Source organism: Ochlerotatus camptorhynchus, unplaced genomic scaffold (genome assembly GCF_037179485.1).
Source record: "Ochlerotatus camptorhynchus isolate MF236.1 unplaced genomic scaffold, CSIRO-AGI_Acam_v1.1 ptg000101l, whole genome shotgun sequence".
NCBI lineage: Eukaryota > Metazoa > Arthropoda > Insecta > Diptera > Culicidae > Ochlerotatus > Ochlerotatus camptorhynchus.
In genome coordinates, this window is record NW_027040591.1 from 27,392 (window position 1) to 48,077 (window position 20,686).

Genomic DNA, 20,686 nt, shown 5'->3' on the forward strand with positions numbered 1-20,686 from the left:
GGGCTATAGGCCTGAAGCCTCGTCCATAAATTATTTTAATAGGGTTAACTACCCCATTTCCAGCCTATTAAGCACAACCCGCACTTAGTATTTCTTAATCTAGCACAGTTTAGCACCAAACGGAATGTTATTATTACTGATGACTTCCACATTTATTTACCTTTCCGTATGTACCGTAAGATTTTATAAAGAGAAACCAATCGTTGAAATATTGTCAAAAGTCTAACACTGCTTCTTGACGCCAAACTCGGCCTACGGATTCTAAACTCGGCCTAACGCATTGAAACGCCGTTGAAACGCTTTTGAATTCACTTCGGCCTATCGGATGAAGATAAAAATTGATTCGGTCGGAGCGCTTCTTTTGTTTTTGAGAATAATGGGTGCAAACGTTCATATCACGCGTTCTCGTTGACTTCGTTCAGTAGCTTATTAACCAAAGTATCGTACGAAACGCCTAATTGACTTGTTAACTCTGGAATCATGGATTTATTTGAAGTTTTCTGCTGGATAGGCCGAAAAAGGGCGATTAGGCCGAAGTAGTTCTCTACCCTATAATATGAAAAATAAAAAAACCTTACCCAGGTAATGAATATCTATTACCTGTACAGTACAAGTAACATATATCCATTATCTTGGGTCAGATTTTTTTTTCACATTATTATAATAATTCAGGGGGGGGGCTTCAGCCCCATAGCCCTCCCCCATGGCTACGTGCCTACTCCAATCCCTGCAAATCGCGAATAAAACTTCAGCCTAGAAAACTAACAACACGATCAGGTAAAGGAATGATAGCTCTATCATTTGGTATACTTTATTCGCGAGATTGAGCTTTTATTCATGGGAAATCGGTTAGCGGCGCCGGTGGTGTAGTGGTAAGCGTGATTACCACTCACCCCAAAAGGCCTGGGTTCAATCCCAGTCGGCGCCGCCGGGATGTTCTGAGGCATAACATCTCTGATCACGCCTTCCTTCGGAAGGGAAGTACAGCCGTTGGTACCCGGTTCATGAGTTGATGGGTCGATAAGTCCAGGTGTGGTAGCTGCCTCCCTGGCGTCTGTAGCATTGGTGCTCAGCACGGAAAACAAGATCGACGGAAAACAAATCAAGGGAGAAAAAAACGGGAAATCGGTGATTGACGTGTTTGTTTACAAAAACAATTACGCCCAAATCTTGAAGTTCTCCGGAATTATACTATTATTACAAAACAAAAATTAAAAAAACACCCACGCGCACAAAATACAATCTAAACACAAGCATACGATCTATGGTTAATATTCATCAAGAAAACATATATGAGTTGCATAAACTCCAGATCGTGTCTAGCCAAAACATCCCGAACTGGAACATTTGGTTGTCTACTCCACGATGCTCAGCACATGACCAAATAATAATGATCAACGTCCTGGTAACCTTGTCCAAATTCACAGAGATTGCAATCGCCCAGCCCAACACGGAACAAGTGAGTGTTAAACGAATAGTGATTGGACATGGGGCAAGACATCACACGAATGAAGTCTCGACCCACCTCCACCCCTTTGAACCAAGGAATCTTCGAATATAGCCATCGTCCCACACTCCCTCACTCCATTTATTTTGCCAGCTGGCGAGCGACTGTTGACGAAAAATGAAGAAAAATTCGTTGAAGGTGATTTGTCGATAGTGGATACATAATTTGTCAATACAAAAAAATCACTGGATAACTGTTGAAAATACAGTTTTAACGGGTGAAATGCATTGTCTCTTAAATTCTGCTAGTGTTGTTGCACGTTTAATGTGTCTAGGCATCGAATTGAACACATTTGTTCCATTGCAATATGTATGAGGAGTGTATTCCACTTCCACGAAAGAATTTTCAATAATTTTATTGGTAATAATCAAAATGTTTTGGAAGCAACCCTTTTTTAGAAATCGATTGATAATGCTTCCAGTTTAGTTGTGAGAAGTAAGCCCAAATGTGCCCCACCAGTAAGACCATCGATGACCTCCGCGACGGTATCAATTGTATTGATATAGCCCCCGACTTCTGCCGCAGCTTCTTGTAAGCAACACTTGCAGCCACTTCCCCGAAGTAGGTACCTCTTATCTCCTCTCCCTATCCCGCATATGGCGTCATCGAAACATTGAAAAACAAACAAACTGCGCTGATCAGTCTCACACTGGTATGTAAACTAGCCAAGTAGCTTATCAGGTTTTATTCAAGTGAACAAAATAAACACTACGTAGTAAAAGGTTACAGCTAAATTAAACTAGAGATACGTTTCCGAACGGCTCTGCCTATAACAGTCATGTATAAGTGTTTACATGGCATTCTGCCTCCATGTAATAATGAATGAGAATTTTATTTTCATTTCTGCGGTATGGCTTCTTTCTTCTTCGAGCGAAACGAGTCTTTTAACTGTTTGCTTCATTTCGACCACTATCGAAACGGCAATGGATGAAAGTTGCTTCTTACGACGAAAACAACATGCTACATACACTTCCTTGTCGCCGCCGCCGCCATCGTCACCGTTCATCGCGAGAATAAATGGCTCATAAATAATTTATAGTCTAGTGATGAATCTCCCGCAGGGTGCTCAGATCCAACGTGGGAAGCTGCGTGCAACGCACCAGAGGGTTGTCGACCGCAGGCAGCCGGAAAATGTTTTGCTGCACACGCGACACCAGTGCCGTATCGCAGAGGAACCGAGCACCTGAATAGTTGACCAATAGGCTGTCGATTTGTCGGTGCTGCTGGCTGTGATGATCACCGAAGGAATGGGCCATTTGATCCCGGATAATGCAGGCCAGAGTTGAACCGACCAGTGCCTCCGCGGAGGCAGGCTTCTCGGCTATTGCACCTACGATCAGATCGATATCTCGCACTGAAACATAGGCTGCCTTAAGCTTCTCCAAATCCGATGGCTTGACAGTTCCGGAAAGGTCTTCCCACGAGTTGATAGATCTACCGGTGCAGTGTTTGTAGTAGTTTGTGTAGCTGCTCAAACCGTGATCTCGACCTCGTTGAATGTCCAACGCAAGCACGTCCGTACCAACGTTACGCGTTTTGAACAGTAAATGTGCCACATCATCCACGTAGCTGGTATCCAAGGACATTGCATTCTGCTGCAGAACGGAGCTGATCAAATGGTTAAAGTACTCCTTTTTACGAAGGTCTTTGGGTTTGTAGAATAGGTCTTCCATGTCGAATGCCGAATATCGACTGGTGATTGCGGATGGATTTGCAATTTCCCCGGGCATCATCGAGTTGTAGAAGCGGATAGCTGCCGTTGCGAACTCGTTACTTACACGGGGTTCTTTGCTGCCGGAATGGTCGGTTTCCACGGAACTACCCAACACGGTGTGTGTCCATTCGTGGACAATCTTCTGGTAGATACGTATGTTGACCTTTCTCGCCATCTGGAACAATCGTTCATCGTCCCAGTCGGGATTAATCACTGCCAAGTGTTTCGCAATGCGGTTGTGTGACCGCAGGAAGAGCGTATGAAGCAGTGTAATGAATGGATTAATGTTGACACGAGAATCTCCCGACGCGTAACAGATTGCGTCCAATGTGGCATTGACTAGGCAGAGCTTCTTGTCGTCGTTTTCCGGTAGATATTCAGTGGAATCGAACGATTGTGATCGCAGCTTGCCTCCTCGGTGGCTTCGGAGTGGGAGGGTTTCGCTCTCGTGGTTTCCGTACAGCTGGGACAGGTCGAAGTGGTTTGTTGCCTGATTCAGTTGATTTGCAGGTCCAAGATTGCAGGTATCTCCGAGGGATAGGGCACTTCGCACATAGTTCAAACAGGTTACGCGGTGTGTTTTGTAGTGGGTGTCATTATCAGCAATGTACAATGGCTTACAAGCAGGATGAAGATACCTCGGCATAACTGCATTGAAATCTGCAGTACAGCATTCAATGTCGGTTCCGTCATGCATCGTTTGAACTGTAGATTTAGCAAGGTCGTGCTCGATGAACTGTGTCCACTGGACTAATGCTACGCTGTGTTTACTGTCTTTGTGATTTTGGCCAAGAGCACCATGAAATTTGCTCGAAATGCTCCTGGGATACGGCAGGTCACCACCTTCAACACTTTTCCGGAAATGATAAATTCCATCATGGTAAGTTGCTGGCAGCATACGACGATATTCATCGTTAAATGTCTTAGCATTCACTATGTTAGAGCATTTCTCTAGCAACTTGCTCTTCGGTATCAGCTTGTGGCTCAAATACAATCCGCACTCGTGGGGCGAAATTCCCTGTGGCTTACAATGGGTATTCAGGAAAAATGAAGTAGCCTTCAGCACGGTCCTCGCTACGTAGTCCTGTCTCTGGGTACTAGGAGTTGAATAACCATCGATGGCCTGCGCATAGGAAGTGCTTCCCTTGGTCACCTTCACCCTAGAACCTGCAATCGTGGACTCCATGCGTTTGGACTTTTCAATCACATCTTCTGCAAACTTAACAGCATCCAACAAATTATTTTCCGTTGCAAGCGTATCCAATCTGTTCTGCACTTGCGAATTAATTCCACTAACTGGGGCATTCCGGTTCGCAACCAGAGCGAAGCAGCCCAAAAAGAATGCCACGAAAATCATACTCCTCGCCAAGGATTCCATGTAGTCGGCTTTGTTTCGATTGGCAAATAATCGCTTTCGTTACTGTCGTTCAACCCGTTATCTTCCTCTCACATCCACATCACAAGTAAAGTAATTTATTCCAAAGGATCACGCGCGCGACGCACTGCAAGCGACTTCGCCGTTTGTTTGACTTCTTAACTTCTGGACGTCCGATTGAAAACTGAACCCCCTGCAGTCTCGAGCGCGCTCTCTCGTTAGAGAGCACAAGGGATTCAAAATCGGCCTGCAAGCAGCATTGCCAGCCTTCCAGATTTATATGGACCATCCAAGCATCCAGACTTTTCATGATTTGTCCAGATTTTTCCAGCATTGACCTTGGTTCACAATAATGTAGCATTAACTTTGCCGGTATAATTAAACTTCCTATGAATCACAAGTTAGCATTTGAATTTGCATCACTTATTTTATGGTTAAACAGACTATGAAAAGAAGTTGATGATTGAAAACGTTTGTTTTGAGCATCCTTTTCAATCTTTTATGAATTTGTTTCAAATGTAAACAACGAAAACTTTGTTTCAGTCAATTTAAAAAAAAAACTACAAGGGACAGCCCTATTGGGTTGTAGGCAATGGTGACGTAGGACTACGTGGTCTTATATAATAAATGTTATTTGTTAACCGCTGCAGGAGCTTGTGTTTTGTGTGGGAATAGGAATTTGAGCGGGGTTATCTCTGTTTATACTCTTTAGTAGGACTATGATTGCCCTGAGAGGAACCTTTTGATATGAATTTTAGTTGGGACATATTCAGAAATTTAACTCTCTTGGAAAATCTTGTTGGCCCTGAAAAGGGCCGATATGGTAGTACAGACTTAAAGCCTCTGGAAGATGATGATGACGTGTAGACTGCTGGATCAGCAAATCGGACCGGACAATCCCATATTCTTCGGTTCAATGGTTGGGCACTCGCAAGAGTCTCGGCCCGTTTGCTGCTGGGCAGGGGTTGAACTGGTGTCTGCGACAGGTTGGAAGGCCGCAGAATATCAGTGTCTACCCAGCTAAAGCTCCTCCTCTTTTTAGTTTTTCTCGTTAAACTCCTTCTCTCAACAAGTTTGTAAATCTTAGCCTTTAGCAGAAAGACACTTTACACTTTTTTCGGCGAATTTATGATCCTGTTTCACGTCATGATTCTTCTCTACTGCGCTTAATCAAACGAGTAGAAATAAGAAGGGATGTCGGTTATGCGCTTGGATAATTGAAAATTCGATAAATATTTAATCGAATAGCTGGAAAAATCTGTACGATTAATCGTTAATCGAATAATTGGACTTTTAGGCACCTCTAGAAAACAGTGTAAATTCATGTTTTTTTGGTGGTCCTTGGAAAATGTCGAACAGCAGAATTGCAACCAGCAAATGTAACTCAAGAACCAAAAGCGGTGCGATGCTAGCTTTCATTGCTATGACGACGACTGAATTAAGGGACTTAGAAGCAGAGGGTTGAAAGTCAATTCTCTTCATCGATTTCCTCTTTTGATGACCATGGCTTCACTAACCTATTTCGCACTATTTCTGCTGTGCTCTTCTATCATTCAGAACAACAAACGGATCAATGAATGTGTTTGCCATCTAGTTATAAACGAAACAGAAAGTCGATGAAGATCATCGATCAAAACCACTTGCACCCCTGCTTCCAAGTTTGGTTTCAAGATTACAACTCCAGGGCTGTTACAAGATTTTCTAAATTTGATCCGCGAAATCCGTGATTTCTCAGAAGAAATCCGCGACTTCAAATACTAATCCGCGCCAAAAAAAATAAAAGTGTTTTCATTGCCTAAAAATTTGTATACTACTACATGGCATTTCAAGCTAATTGCTTATTGCATATTAGATTTTTGCCAGCTCTCAACTTAGTGTTCTTTGAAGTACTTTCACATTTTAATTGAGAGCTTTCTATGCCTGTACCATCCTATGCCTAAGGAAGTAGAGACATTTTTCAACCCGAAAAATTAATAGACCGGACGGGAATAGAACTCAGTCGCCTCCAGCATGTACTTGCTTTGTAGCTGCGCCTTTACCGACTGAGCTAAAGGAGTATCGTTTGTAACCTTTGAATTAAAAAAAAAGATGCATTTTCATTTGAAATGCAAATTTTCTTGAAAATTAACCAGAGACGAATTTTGCTGTCCTAAATGTTGTAGTTAATTTGGCTCTTGTTTTCTCAATTTTTTACCGATTCAAACCAAACACCCTGCACATAATCGAGAAATTACCAAAGTTTCATAAGTCACGCTTGTTGGTCACGTCGCGGTTGTCTATTTACACGGATATTCCTTGGGTTGTGCCCAATGGTGAGACATTTTCATGATATATTTTTTTATTTCTAATATGAACCTAGTACTTTTCATTGTCAAATCATAACCGAATCTTATAAATGTGATTTTGTGGATCATGCACGACTCATTACTGTGTATACCGGAAATTATAGGTTTTCCAAATCGTCCAGGACATCAGTTGATTTGTTGTACTAGATCAACCAAGACTGCAATAATGTCTGTAGTATCGAAATATGTCCAATCAGATTCAAAGTGTCTATGTGGATCATGCATGATCTATTTCCGAGTAAACCAGATGTTCAAGGTTCTTCAAATCGTCCTGGAGTTCAGATAATTTGATCTACTAGATCAACCGAGATTGGGACAATGTCTTTAGTATCGAAATATTTCCAGACAGATGCACAGTGTCTATGTGGATCATGCATAAACTATTGTCATGTATACCAGATGTTTTAAGTACTCCAAACCCTTCTGGGCCTCATAGCCTAGTCAGTAAAGACATGGTTTTACTAAGCCGGAGGCGGCGGGTTCGATTCCCGGTCCGGTCGAGGGAATCTTTCGGGCTGGAAATTTTCTCGACTTCCCTGGGCTCATTGTACTTGCCACACAATATACAAATTCATGCATTGGAATTGGCATCGAAAGCTCTCAATTAATAACTTTGAGAGTGCATTTAGAACACTAAGTGGAGAGCATGCAATAAGCTAATATGCACTAATCAATAAGCTCGAAATGCGAATAAGAAGAAGAAGAAATCGTTCTGGAGTTCAGATGATTTGTTCAACTAGATCAACCATGACTGGGATGAAGTCTGTAGCATCAAAACATGTCCAAACAGATCCATAGTGTCTATATGGATAATGTTTAATTTTTTTTTCACGTATACCAGATGATCTAGGTTCTCCAAATCGCCCTGCAGTTCAGATGATTTGTTTTACTAGATCAACAAAGACTAGGATAATATCTGTAGTAACGAAAATCGATTTGGAAATCCTAAAACATTTGGCATGATCCACATAGACACTGCAAATTTGTTTGGGCATATTTCGATACTACAGATATTGAATTAGTCTTGGGTGATCAAGTAGAAAAATAACCTGATCTACAGAATGATTTCAGAACCTATAACATCTTGTATACGTACACCGAAAATATGTTTCATGTAGCTCCCATTGGAATCGCAAATGATTTTCATCCATAAGCAAAATTAATGGAATTCATCTGAATTTCACATAACATTTATGCGATCACGTTAATTTTATATGATTTTTCATATGAATTTCATCGGCCTCATAATATTCATGTGATTTTGTGGTGAGATTTTTAGCTATGTGATCACATGAAAGCTATGTGAAATTCACATGGTTTTCATCCATTAGATATGTGATAATTTTTTTGAGTGTAGGTCGTATAGGTCGGGTACAATCCACATAGACACTTTGAACCTGTTTGGACATATTTCGATACTACAGACATTATTGCAGTCTTGGTTGATATAGTAGAACAAATCAACTGAACTCCAGGACGGTTTGGAGAACCTAGAATATCCGGTATACATGGCAATTACTCGCTTATATACGACTCGTTTATGATTTGACAACGAAACAAGCTATTTTCATATTGGAAAAAAGGAAAATTTCTCACATTGGACACATCTCAGGGAATTTCCGTGTAAATCCGGTGTGACTTATGGAATTGAGATCATTTTTCGATTATTTACAGGGTGTTTGGTTTGAACCGGTAAAAATTGAGAGCCAAATGAACAACAAAATTGATGACAGCAAAATAATCCGGGACGGAAATTTTTTGTGACAGTACATCAGTCCCTTCGCGATTTTCGCGACATCATTTAATGTTTCCGCGATTTTCGCGACATCATTTAATGTTTCCACGATTTTTGCGACTGGAAGTTCAAATCCGCGACAAATCCACGAAAATCGCGAGATCCGCGAAATTCGCGAAATCCACGCCAGTTGTAACAGCCCTGCAACTCTGGAGAGCATTTTGTGTGGTCGTTGGGGGCGTGTGGTTCTGAATATGGCGATAAGTGTACAAAATGTTACGCAATTGCATCCTCCCTATTCGCACACGCCCGAATATCGAAGGCAAATGTCACTTCGATTTGTTTCGTCTACTAACGACACTCTGATGACAATGTTGGGGAAGCAACAATGTTACATCGACATGTTTTGTCTAGAAACGAATCTCTGATGACTGTGTTGGGGAAGCAGCGTATGTAATTGGTGGATTTTTTAGTTATTTCGACGTTTTTGGATAATTCTTGAAATTTATCACTTTTTCAATAGTTTCTTAAATTCAAAAGCATTGTTAAAAATAAACATTCAAGCCATGCGTAGAGATATTTCTGATCGATTGATGATAAAATTATTGAAATTGGTCCAGGGGCAACTGAGATATTAACGTTCAAAATCTTTCATAATTTCGTTACATGAGCCATTTTTGGTTTTCAAAAAGTGTACAAAGTGATTGAACACTTTTACGGATGTTCCGGATCTTCCAGAGGACGGTCCGATGGCCATCCGGGTTCATGTTTATGTCATGAACCCAAATTCTTTCTTATATCACAGTTCTTAATGTTTTCGAAAAAAACCGCGGAGTTCTAGGGTCAGGGGTTTATGAATAGACCAGTTTTAAGGATATTCCGGATCTTTCGAGGACCGTTCCGTTATCTCCAGGTTCCATATATAGGAACCATGACTATATTCTGGCTAATTAAGAACATTTGTGCCCATTAATCTAAATTATGGATCTCAAGCCACTTGCAAAACCCATAAACACACCTTTGAAAAACGTGCAACGACTCTTTTCGCTTTTGAAGTTAATATACAACCCTATTTTCAATCGTTCAACAATTCTACAGAGCCTAGGAATTCTAGAGGTACCATAATTTTTTAAATTAATCAAGAAATGGCTAAGCTATGTCATTGTAAACTTGCTGTTACAATATTTTCGGAGGCTTCGTAGTCGGCGTAAAGTATTTTACCCACCGTGTTCGTAGTGTTAACAACATGCAGATAAATCCAGACTTATCATTCTAAAACAACCAGATTTATTAAAAATACACTTGGCACCCTTGCCTGTGCGGCGGGCGCAGTTCCGCAGTTCATCTCACCGTCCGTCGCCGGGCGCGCCTCTTCGCTCCGTTGATTGAAGAGGCAGGCAGGCCGATGGAGACGCACAAGCTGCTGGACGTGTTTAGTTTTGTTTATTTAAAAAATTGAATACATATTTCCACTGTGCGCTGAGCTGCGGTGCGAAACGGCACACTCTCGCCTCTCGTATTCGGAAAACCATACCGGTTCTGGACGTTTCGTGACTTTATGCTTGTTTGCGCCAGCGAGATTGTACAGGCAGTCAGGATGAGCAACTTGGCGATTTGAATATTCCGAGTTTGGACGTGCCTGAAAAGGAAATTTCGCTTTGGATATCGCCCGAGGCTAATTCCCGATCAAGCTTCTGAGTAAATTAATCTGTAGCGCAACGGCAACCCTAATTAGCTTTTCGATCATTAAGGTATTATTGTTATTGATGTGCAGGCGATTGCAGGCATCGAATTACATTCCGCTAAGTGAGTCACATGTTGATCATTAGATTTCTCATGTGTGCTATTGTGGTGCTAGCCATTGTTCTTATTGCGATTTACAACGGATACCGTGAAAACACCATAAGCTGAGCAGTGCCTAATTATGGGCAAGGCGCAGCTACAAAGCAAGATCATGATGGAGGTGGCTGGGTTCAATTCCCGGTCCGGTCTAGGAATTTTTTGGGTTGGAAAATTTCTCGACTTCCCTGGTTTGATGAGTATGATTGTCGTGCCATACAATTATACTAATGCAAAAATGGTACAGACATCGAAAGCTCTCAATTAATAACTGTGGAAGTGCATCTTAGAACACTAAGTTGAGAGCACACAATAAGCTAATATGCGATAAGCAATAAGCTTGAAATGCAAATAAGAAGAAGAAGAAGATGATGAACATGATCATCTGCTATAAAAGATTAAGGAGAAGGTAGCGATAATCACAATAATACAGTTTTAATAGATAATCTTTAGTAGACATCAAACTGGCGGTTATATTCGTAGTTTAAGAAATCTACCTTCATATGTAGGGGAATTTACGTATTCTCGTCAATCTAAGCAGCGTCCGCTCTTCTATTAGCATTTTCTCAGCTTCATGCACACATATGACGTGTTCGTTTGTTTACATTTATTTGCTGCATGCTGCTCGATCCATTCCAATCGATAGTATGGATCAAAGCTGATTGAAAACGTTTTTACATCGCTCGAAACTTCTCACATGAGTGTGACTATTGTCGGCAACCTTTCCATTTGAACTGCGTGTTAACCAGCTGTTCCTTTATCGGCAACTCGAAATCAGAGACACATTTTGTAGTGTGTATGATGCATTTTGAGAAAAACCTGGCAAAATGCGATTTATCAGTTGTAAAAATTCAGATCAGGGGCCACATTGCCCATCTCGAAACGAAAAACTTTTTCATACAAGCGTTCGTACAAAAAGTCTTTCGTTTCGAGATGCGCAATGTGGCCCCAGATTGAAGCCGAAAGAACGGCTGGACTTAGGAAAAATTATATAGGTATGCTAAATTATTAAAAATGACACGTAGGATGAATTTTTGGTCTTATTTGACGGAACAAATAAAATTTAATTTTGTTCTAAAATGTATTAACAAATTACCGGCTAACATTTTCCTTCCGGTTTAAGGACATACCTCAAGCACAGACAAACAGACTTAAGTCTCACAATCACATTCTTCGCAAACAAGATTTTAGTTTGGAATGTGCTCGCATTTGTCATGGTGGCGCCACTGAAGCGTTAAGCAAGTCAGTACATTTCGAACTTATCAGTGGTGCCAGTTCGTTTCAGGTCTATTTAGTAGATGTCAGCTCTCGAAATAAGGAGGCAACGCAACAAATCACCTTTCATTGTTTCTTGTGCCCAAGCCTTTAAACCACGCTCTCGAAGAAACATTAGGAATAATTGAATGTAGCCACCGTCCAAGATTTCCATTGTCCCAATCGGTTTGCCAACTCGAAAGGGTACTCTGACGCACTAAATGGTGAAATTTGCCTGTCATAAAATTCGCCTTCCTGCGCGACCACCTTTGCGAAAGAGTCCGCCTTCTCATTGCCTGGGATTGAGCAATGTGATGGGACCCATACAAAGGTAATCATATACGATCTTTCGACCAGCACACTCATCTGCTCCCTTACCTTTGAAAGGAGATAAGATGAGTGCCTACTTGGTTTCATCGACCGAATAGCCTCAATCGAACTGAGACTATCCGAGAAGTTGAAGTAATGGTCTGCGGGCATGTTGGAAATCATCCCCAATGCGAAGTTGATTGCTGGCAGCTCAGCAACATAAACAGAACAAGGTTCCTGGAGTTTGCGGAAGGCACTAGAGTTTTCATTGACGACACCGAAGCCAGTGGATCCATTGAGACGTGAACCGTCTGTAAAATATCTTTTCACGCAATTGACGAGTGGGTACTTTTCAGTAAAAATACGTGGGATAATAATAGCACAGACAAACAGACATAACTCTTTAAATATTTCTCACTGTAAAACATCGTCGCTAAAACATTACCGCCATCTGTTGAGTACACTATGGTAGGTAGTACGCAGAACAGATGGCGGTAGTGTGTAAACGTCAAACGTAAGGGAATTGACTATGCGTGCCACAGTTGGCGGTACTACCAACTACGATACTTTTAAATTCACCGTTAAATGCTTGTTCGATGAACAACTTGCGAGTGTTATGTCTGTTTGTCTGTGATAATAGTTCGAAGTTGATCTGGAATCCCATGAATGACTTGTTTCATGGACAGATCATATTCAATTAATTATGTTTTGTTGTTTTTGATATCATCCACATACAGAGGGCCAGTCACTTTCGAATGTATGGGAATGGTACCCAACAAACAATTGAGAGCTCTTATAAAACACCTGAGTTGATCAAACGTTGAATAATAGCTTCCAGAGTTGAACAAGAATGTAGTTGTATTGCCTTTTTGGTTAGAAGCTTCAAAAGCTGCTTGGAGCACTCTTAAATGATTGTTTACGTTCGGTTAAACTGTTTGACAGGAGCCATACAGGATGGTTGAATAATAGCTTCCAGAGTTGAACAAGAATGTAGTTGTATTGCCTTTTTGGTTAGAAGCTTCAAAAGCTGCATGGAGCACTCTTAAATGATTGTTTACGTTCGGTTAAACTGTTTGACAGGAGCCATATAGAACGGGGAATAAACGCATCAAAACAAACCATCAAACAAAATCATAGAGCAGATGGAAACAGAAGCGGCTGGCAATCCGGGATCATGAGTTCGAATCTTGCTTCGAGAAACCCTCGGTGGAGTAGAGGTAAATTATATATATAGGTGTTTATTAATAAATGCAAACATTAATTTAAGACATATATCATATAATCAACGATAACATTTCTAGATAAATTCTCTCAACTAATTATTAGAGAGATTAATTGAAAGAATATCAATCAAAGATTAAACCGATGCTAGTTACTACTTCCTCCATGATCACAGAATGTGAATTATGGCATAATTACATATTTTTTCAATGTGCTCAAATGAATTAAATTAATAAAAACTGTACAAGCAATTATTTTGGCGTACCACGACAATTGTTAAATTAATTTTAATCTGTGAATATTGTGAGTACTTACACAACGGTTATTAAGGAGTCATTAAAAAGTGCTATAAACGCTTTTCACCGCTTGCTGTACAATGATTATTTAGGAGTCATAAAAGAGTGCAACAAACGCCTCTCAGGTTCACTCTCTACTAAATTTCAAAGCAGCTGTCAAGAAGTGTCTACAAACGTTGTATAAGAGCTTTCACCAAAATAATAAAGCCTGAGTTTAAATATGTATCTATAAACGTTGTATAAAAGTTGCTTCTACTCCTATACCGCGTATACATATAATGCTGTAGTTGAACAGGTTCTCCAAACCAGTGTAAACAAGAGTTTTACAGCAGTTGTAATAAACAAATTGTACAGTTATTATTCAGCATGCAGTTGAATAAAATCACAATGGAAGCGTTTCTTCAACAAGAAATTGATTTTGGGCAAACGTTTTACTGAATACGTTAGACAACACCTTTGTGTTGCAGTTGTATAGGTTCTCCAAACGAGTGTAAACAAGGGTTTTATAAAAGTTGTGGTGAACACATTGTGCAATTATTATTCAACATGCACCTGAACAAAATCAAAACGAAAGCGTTTCTTCAACTGGAAATTGTTACTTGGGTAGGAAACCATTTGGAAATGCATGAAAATTTTCAGTTTTTATTCGTTATCGTCTTTATGGGCAGTTTTAGATGCACAAAAATTGCACGAGTACATTACTATGGTGATAAGGTAAACACTCGTTTATTTGTTTCCTTCTGTGAAAGCATGTTTAGTCACAAATCGTGGATTTTCTGATATTCTCCATACTGCAAAAAAGATTTTCCTACCACTGAAGGGGCGACATCTCTCGGATCTTCAGTATAGCTACTACTCACATCATATAATTAATTGAGGAACTGCTAATGGTGAAGTGAGCACGGTCTGGAGTATGCCAAGGAAGACACATCCCAAGATATGTAGTGAAGGTAGATTCTCATAAATCGAGATTGTGTGTTCAGCCCGAGCGTTTGTTCACCATGGAGGTGCGGCTCAAAACGGCGGCTGTTATCCATGTTAGGAGAGACTGATCACCGTCCTAGTGCCAGCGTGGGACTCTAAACAGAGATGTGCACGATGGTCCCCCGGCGAGACAGTGGGTTGGGGCAGGCCCAACAAGCCGCCCTGAAAAAAAAAACATACAGTTGCAAATACTGAAGAAAGAAATACGGATCGGAACAATCGGCACAGACCTACGCGACGAAATAAGGACTACGATTGGAAACTCAGAACATGGAACTGCAAATCGCTCGGCTTCTCGGGCTGCGATAGGTTAATTTATGACGAACTTCAACCACGCAACTTCGAAGTCGTAGCACTGCAGGAACTTTGCTGGACGGGACAAAAGGTATGGAAAAGCGGGCATCGAGCGGCTACTTTCTACCAGAGCTGTGGCACCACCAACGAGCTGGGAACCGGCTTTGTAGTGCTTGGTAAGATGCGCCAACGCGTGATTGGTTGGCAGCCGATCAACGCGAGGATGTGCAAGTTGAGCATTAAGGGTCGTTTCTTCAACTACAGCATCATCAACATGCACTGCCTACACGAAGGAAGACCCGATGACGAGAAAGAAGCGTTCTATGCGCAGCTGGAGCAGGTGTACGATGGCTGTTCGCAACGGGACGTCAAAATCGTCATCGGCTCGAACGCTCAGGTAGGACGGGAGGCAATGTATAGACCGGCAATCGGGCCAAACAGCCTGCATGCCGTATCGAACGACAACGGCCAACGATGCGTGAGCTTTGCAGCCTCTCGTGGTTCGGAGATGAACCAGCTTTGGGTTAAAATCTCCTAAATAAAGAGACAAAAAAAATCCTCTCGGGGTATGGTAATTCGAAGTACCTTTTTCCCCCGCATGGATATCTACAAAGCCACCTGGAGATCACCTGACCAACACACAGAAAACCAAATCGATCACGTTCTAATCGACGGGAAATTCTTCTCCGACATTATCAACGTCCGCACGTACCGCAGTGCGAACATAGATTCGGACCACTACCTAGTTGCAGTATGCATGCGCTCAAAACTCTCGACGGTTCATAACACCCGTCGAAGTCGAACGCCGTGACCCAACATTGAGCAACTACGGGACGCCGGAGTTGCCCAGAACTACGCGCAGAAGCTGGAAGTTGCACTACCCACGGAGGAGCAGCTTGGCGCAGCTTCTCTTGAAGATGGCTGGAGGGGCATCCGTTCCGCTATAGGTAGTACTGCTGCAGCGGCACTAGGTACGACGATCCCGGACCGAAGAAATGACTGGTTTGACGGCGAATGCAAACTGTTAGTAGAGGAGAAGAATGCAGCACGGGCGAGAATGCTGCAACACCGCACGAGATTGAATGTGAAGCGATACAGACAAGCGCGGAATAGGCAAAACTCGGTATTCCGAAGGAAGAAGCGTCAGCAGGAAGACCGATATCGCGAGGCGATGGAAAATCTGTACCGCGTAAACGACAGGACTTGGACGGTAACCTTCTCACGAACGAGTGTGAGATGATTGAGAGGTGGAAGTAGTACTATGACGAGCACCTCAACGGTGATGCAGCAGAAAACGAAGGTGGCACGGCAACAGACCTTGGAGGTCGCGCAGAAGACGACAGGCTACCGGCCCCTGATCTTCAAGAAGTTGAGGAGGAGATCAGTTGGCTGAAGAACAACAAAGCAACTGGTGTTGCCTTTTATGCATTGATGGCATTGGCACTGGGTAATTGCCAAGATTTGGGAGGAGGAGATATTACCGGAGGAGTGGATGGAAGGTGTCGTATGTCCAATCTACAAAAAGGGCGACAAGTTGGATTGCTGCAACTACCGCGCGATCACACTGCTGAGCGCCGCCTACAAGGTACTCTCCCAAATTCTATGCCGCCGCCTGTCACCATTTGCAAGAGAGTTCGTGGGGCAATATCAGGCGGGATTCATGGGTGCTCGCGCTACCACGGACCAAATTTTCGCGATTCGTCAGGTTCGGTAGAAATGCCGCGAATACAACGTGCCCACACATCATTTGTTCATCGATTTCAAATCCGCATACGACACAATTGATCGAGATCAGCTATGGCAGATTATGCACGAGTACGGATTTTCGGATAAACTGACGCGATTGGTCAAGGCGACGATGGATCGAGTGATGTGCGTTGTCTTTCATAGCGAATCAAAACAAACATTGTGTAGTACTAGAATTTTGACTATAATGGGGTACGTTAATCGTTTGCATGGGACCAATAGGCTAGTCAAGTAGTGAGCCAATTTAAAATCGTTAGTTTCGTATTGATTGTTGCTACTACTGCCTCTACCCTTAACATAAAATAGGTACTGTGCCTACCCATAGATGTCACCACTTGTCCCCGTATCATTGTTATAGCATATTATCTGAGTACTGCGGACCTGAGTACTGCGGACTCAACCAGTGTGCTTGTCAACTGTGAGCCAGCGTAAACTGTCAAACGGGAGCCAAACATTCAGAAGCTACAAAAGTAGTTACTCTTCTGTTCCATTGCCAAAAATTGTTATCTCTTAGAAATCAGAAATTCTTTTTCGTAACATATTTTTATTTGTAAGCTCAACAGTAGAAACCAACGAGCCACGCGATGAAAGCATATGAAACAGCACAGTTTATATGACTCAGTCGGGTTTTCATTTTCAATAAAACATACGTTGGCGAAACAGGTACGAATCAAACTTTATTAGAGTCATTGGGGCTCGAGCACTCCTGGCTCAGCGCTTTTGGCGGGATTCAACTGAGGAATAACAAAAATAATTTTACACTTGAGAAAATTTTCAAGCAATTTTTCATTGGCTTGCAAAACAAAATCGGTGGACTCCGCAGTACTCAGCTTATTATGTACTGTTCTTGTTATGTTACAGTAAATAAACGTCTGTAGTACTTTTATCTCCGCCATGGCAGGACGGTCAGTAAATCGATCGTAAATCATTATTTTCAACTATCACACAACGTACAAATTGGGTCCTATCCGTGCGTGATCAGAGGGGTTAGTGGATTTTCCTCTGTTTCGAGGGGTGAATCGATTAGTTTGGGACCGAAGATAGTACCAGAACTGAGCCAAAAAGTTGAGCACGTTATTTCGGGACCTTCTAGTCTTAGAGTTACCTCTATGGTAGTACACGCAAACCGAAAATCTATTACAATGAATGTTAGTTCCGTTTCCTATCATCCTCTGTTCATTAACATCGCAACGAATGTTAGAAATTGACCATGCAGGCGATGTAATGGTTTTTTGTCTTTTTTATTTCGTGTTCTATCTACGCTTTCGACTATACAAGTAAGCTTGTAGAACGACGCACATTGTAGAACATTGTAGAACGACGCACACACTTGCCTCGAATTTTTCCAGCAGAAAAAGCATACGAAGTCGAGTATGCGAGAAAATGAGCGCTTCATGTTTGCTTTTAGGCTATCCATATTCAGAAGCATGGAGAGAGCAGCGCAGAAAGCACAGGTCTGATAATCGCAACGTTCGTGGTTCTTCGAGTCCAGTCGGCAATCTGTTTTCTATTTTTTTCGACATAACTAATTTACCTCACTAATACACTCTACATTTGTCGGTCTCCAATTTTCTTGCATTGGACCGCAGCTAGGTATATCGCATCCTCAGTTCATGCGGTCTCCACTAACATCCTCTGATGATGAATCCCACATAATTGTAAGCGAATCTTACATCCCCCGGTTGGGTGTACCGAATGTATGTTTAGGGTGCCAATAAAAACATGTTTTAACCCGTAACGGTACACACACACATACATTTTTCGATCTCGTCGTGCTTAATCGATTGGTATATGGCACTTGACCCTTCCGCGTCATTTGAGTTGTGTTGTTTTCAAGAGATATTATTGCCTTTCGGTACACCTAGGTGTACGAGAAAGGTAAAACGGTTGATATTTTCAATCAACATTATAATCATTCTTTGCTCGACTGTCGAGCTGTTCAGTCCGTATTTTTGCTCGAGTTCTCGATTCGATTTTGTTTCGTTTTGTGCTGTCGCGTTGAGCCGTGGAAGCCAACCAGTATGCAGTACTCCCGGAAGAAAATGGCGATGGTGACGCCGTTCCCATTGCAAGACGAGAGCGGATTCCCCCGCTTTTCACGCCGGTGAAGGATGTTGCCAAGCTGGGTGCCGAACTGGCAAAACACAAGCTGCTGTCTCGCTTCAAGCTTTGCAGCATCGGTACCAAAATCATGTGCTCCAGCCTGGAGGAGTACAAACAAATAGGAAGTTTCCTGAAGAACAACAACGTGGACTTCTTCACGCATGATCTGCCATCGAGCAAGCCACTGAAGGTGAAAGGGTTTATCTTCCATTTAATTCCACTTAATTAATTTTGGTATCCATGACAGATACGTATTTCGACTACAATGTGCAGTCTTCATCAGTGTCATTCCCACTAAAGAACTTATCAAAATCTAACCCCCTTAAGTACTCATCCCCTAGGTAAAAAAGTCAAGATCATAGGTATAAAAATGAAACTACAATGTGTTGAATCGGAACCTACCTAACTAATAAAAACCAAAGATTTAAGTAAGCTAAAGGAGAAAAATCTAAACAAATCTCTAATAAGGAAAATCCCCAAAGGCTTGGTAGCCATCATAATGAAGTAATGAAATTGGGTACCATTGGGAAATTATACCTATGATCTTGACTTTTTTACCTAGGGGATGAGTACTTAAGGGGGTTAGATTTTGATAAGTTCTTTAGTGGGAATGACACTGATGAAGACTGCACATTGTAGTCGAAATACGTATCTGTCATGGATACCAAAATTAATTAAGTGGAATTAAATGGAAGATAAACCCTTTTGCTATTTTATTTAGCATTCCGCTAACAACCCAATTTCATTACTTCATTATGATGGCTACCAAGCCTTTGGGGATTTTCCTTATTAGAGATTTGTTTAGATTTTTCTCCTTTAGCTTACTTAAATCTTTGGTTTTTATTAGTTAGGTAGGTTCCGATTCAACACATTGTAGTTTCATTTTTATACCTATGATCTTGACTTTTTTACCTAGGGGATGAGTACTTAAGGGGGTTAGATTTTGATAAGTTCTTTAGTGGGAATGACACTGATGAAGACTGCACATTGTAGTCGAAATACGTATCTGTCATGGATACCAAAATTAATTAAGTGGAATTAAATGGAAGATAAACCCTTTTGCTATTTTATTTAGCATTCCGCTAACAACCCAATTTCATTACTTCATTATGATGGCTACCAAGCCTTTGGGGATTTTCCTTATTAGAGATTTGTTTAGATTTTTCTCCTTTAGCTTACTTAAATCTTTGGTTTTTATTAGTTAGGTAGGTTCCGATTCAACACATTGTAGTTTCATTTTTATACCTATGATCTTGACTTTTTTACCTAGGGGATGAGTACTTAAGGGGGTTAGATTTTGATAAGTTCTTTAGTGGGAATGACACTGATGAAGACTGCACATTGTAGTCGAAATACGTATCTGTCATGGATACCAAAATTAATTAAGTGGAATTAAATGGAAGATAAACCCTTTTGCTATTTTATTTAGCATTCCGCTAACAACCCAATTTCATTACTTCACACTGAAGGTGGTTTTGCGTGGATTACCGTCGTTCGAGGCGACTGCGGTGAAATCCGAGCTGGAGCGGTTCGGGCTCAAGCCTGAGGCAGTGTAACCGATGAACCGGCGTCCCAACCAAAACACCAGCTTCCGTGATCAGTTGTTCCTGGTGCATTTCAACCTTGACCGGTCGCTGTCCTTCAAACACCATTGTAAGGTAGTCAAAAACACGTGCGACTCTACACTGCGGATCTTGAAGATGATCGGGGCTAAACTTCCGCGAGGGCAACGCGATTCTCTGTTGGGTATCGGATCAGCAATCGTCACGTCGCGACTTGTCTACGGTATCGGGCTCGTCAGTAGAGCAAAGGATTCGGTGGTGCAGACTCTTGCACCCATCTACAACCGGATGGTCCGGTTCGCCTCAGGGGCGTACGTCACCAGTCCGATTCCAGCGATTATGGCTGAAGCAGGCACTTTGCCATTCGATTTAATGATTATGCAAGCCATAATTCGTGCTGCA

The 20,686-nt window shown here is 41.8% G+C and overlaps 1 protein-coding gene across 1 annotated transcript; it reads right to left on the bottom strand.

Annotated features, from left to right (window-relative positions):
• Positions 1 to 2,137: 2,137 nt before the first annotated feature.
• On the bottom strand, positions 2,138 to 4,784 carry Irc (Immune-regulated catalase). The gene has a single exon (XM_065219179.1). It carries the CDS (start codon positions 4,597 to 4,599, stop codon positions 2,548 to 2,550), a length of 2,052 nt encoding a protein of 683 aa, XP_065075251.1. The 5' UTR covers positions 4,600 to 4,784; the 3' UTR covers positions 2,138 to 2,547.
• Between the last annotated feature and the right edge of the window lie 15,902 nt (positions 4,785 to 20,686).

Excerpts from the sequence above, each read along its gene's own strand:
- Irc (XM_065219179.1), bottom strand. The coding sequence starts at position 4,599 with ATGGAATCCTTGGCGAGGAGTATGATTTTCGTGGCATTCTTTTTGGGC.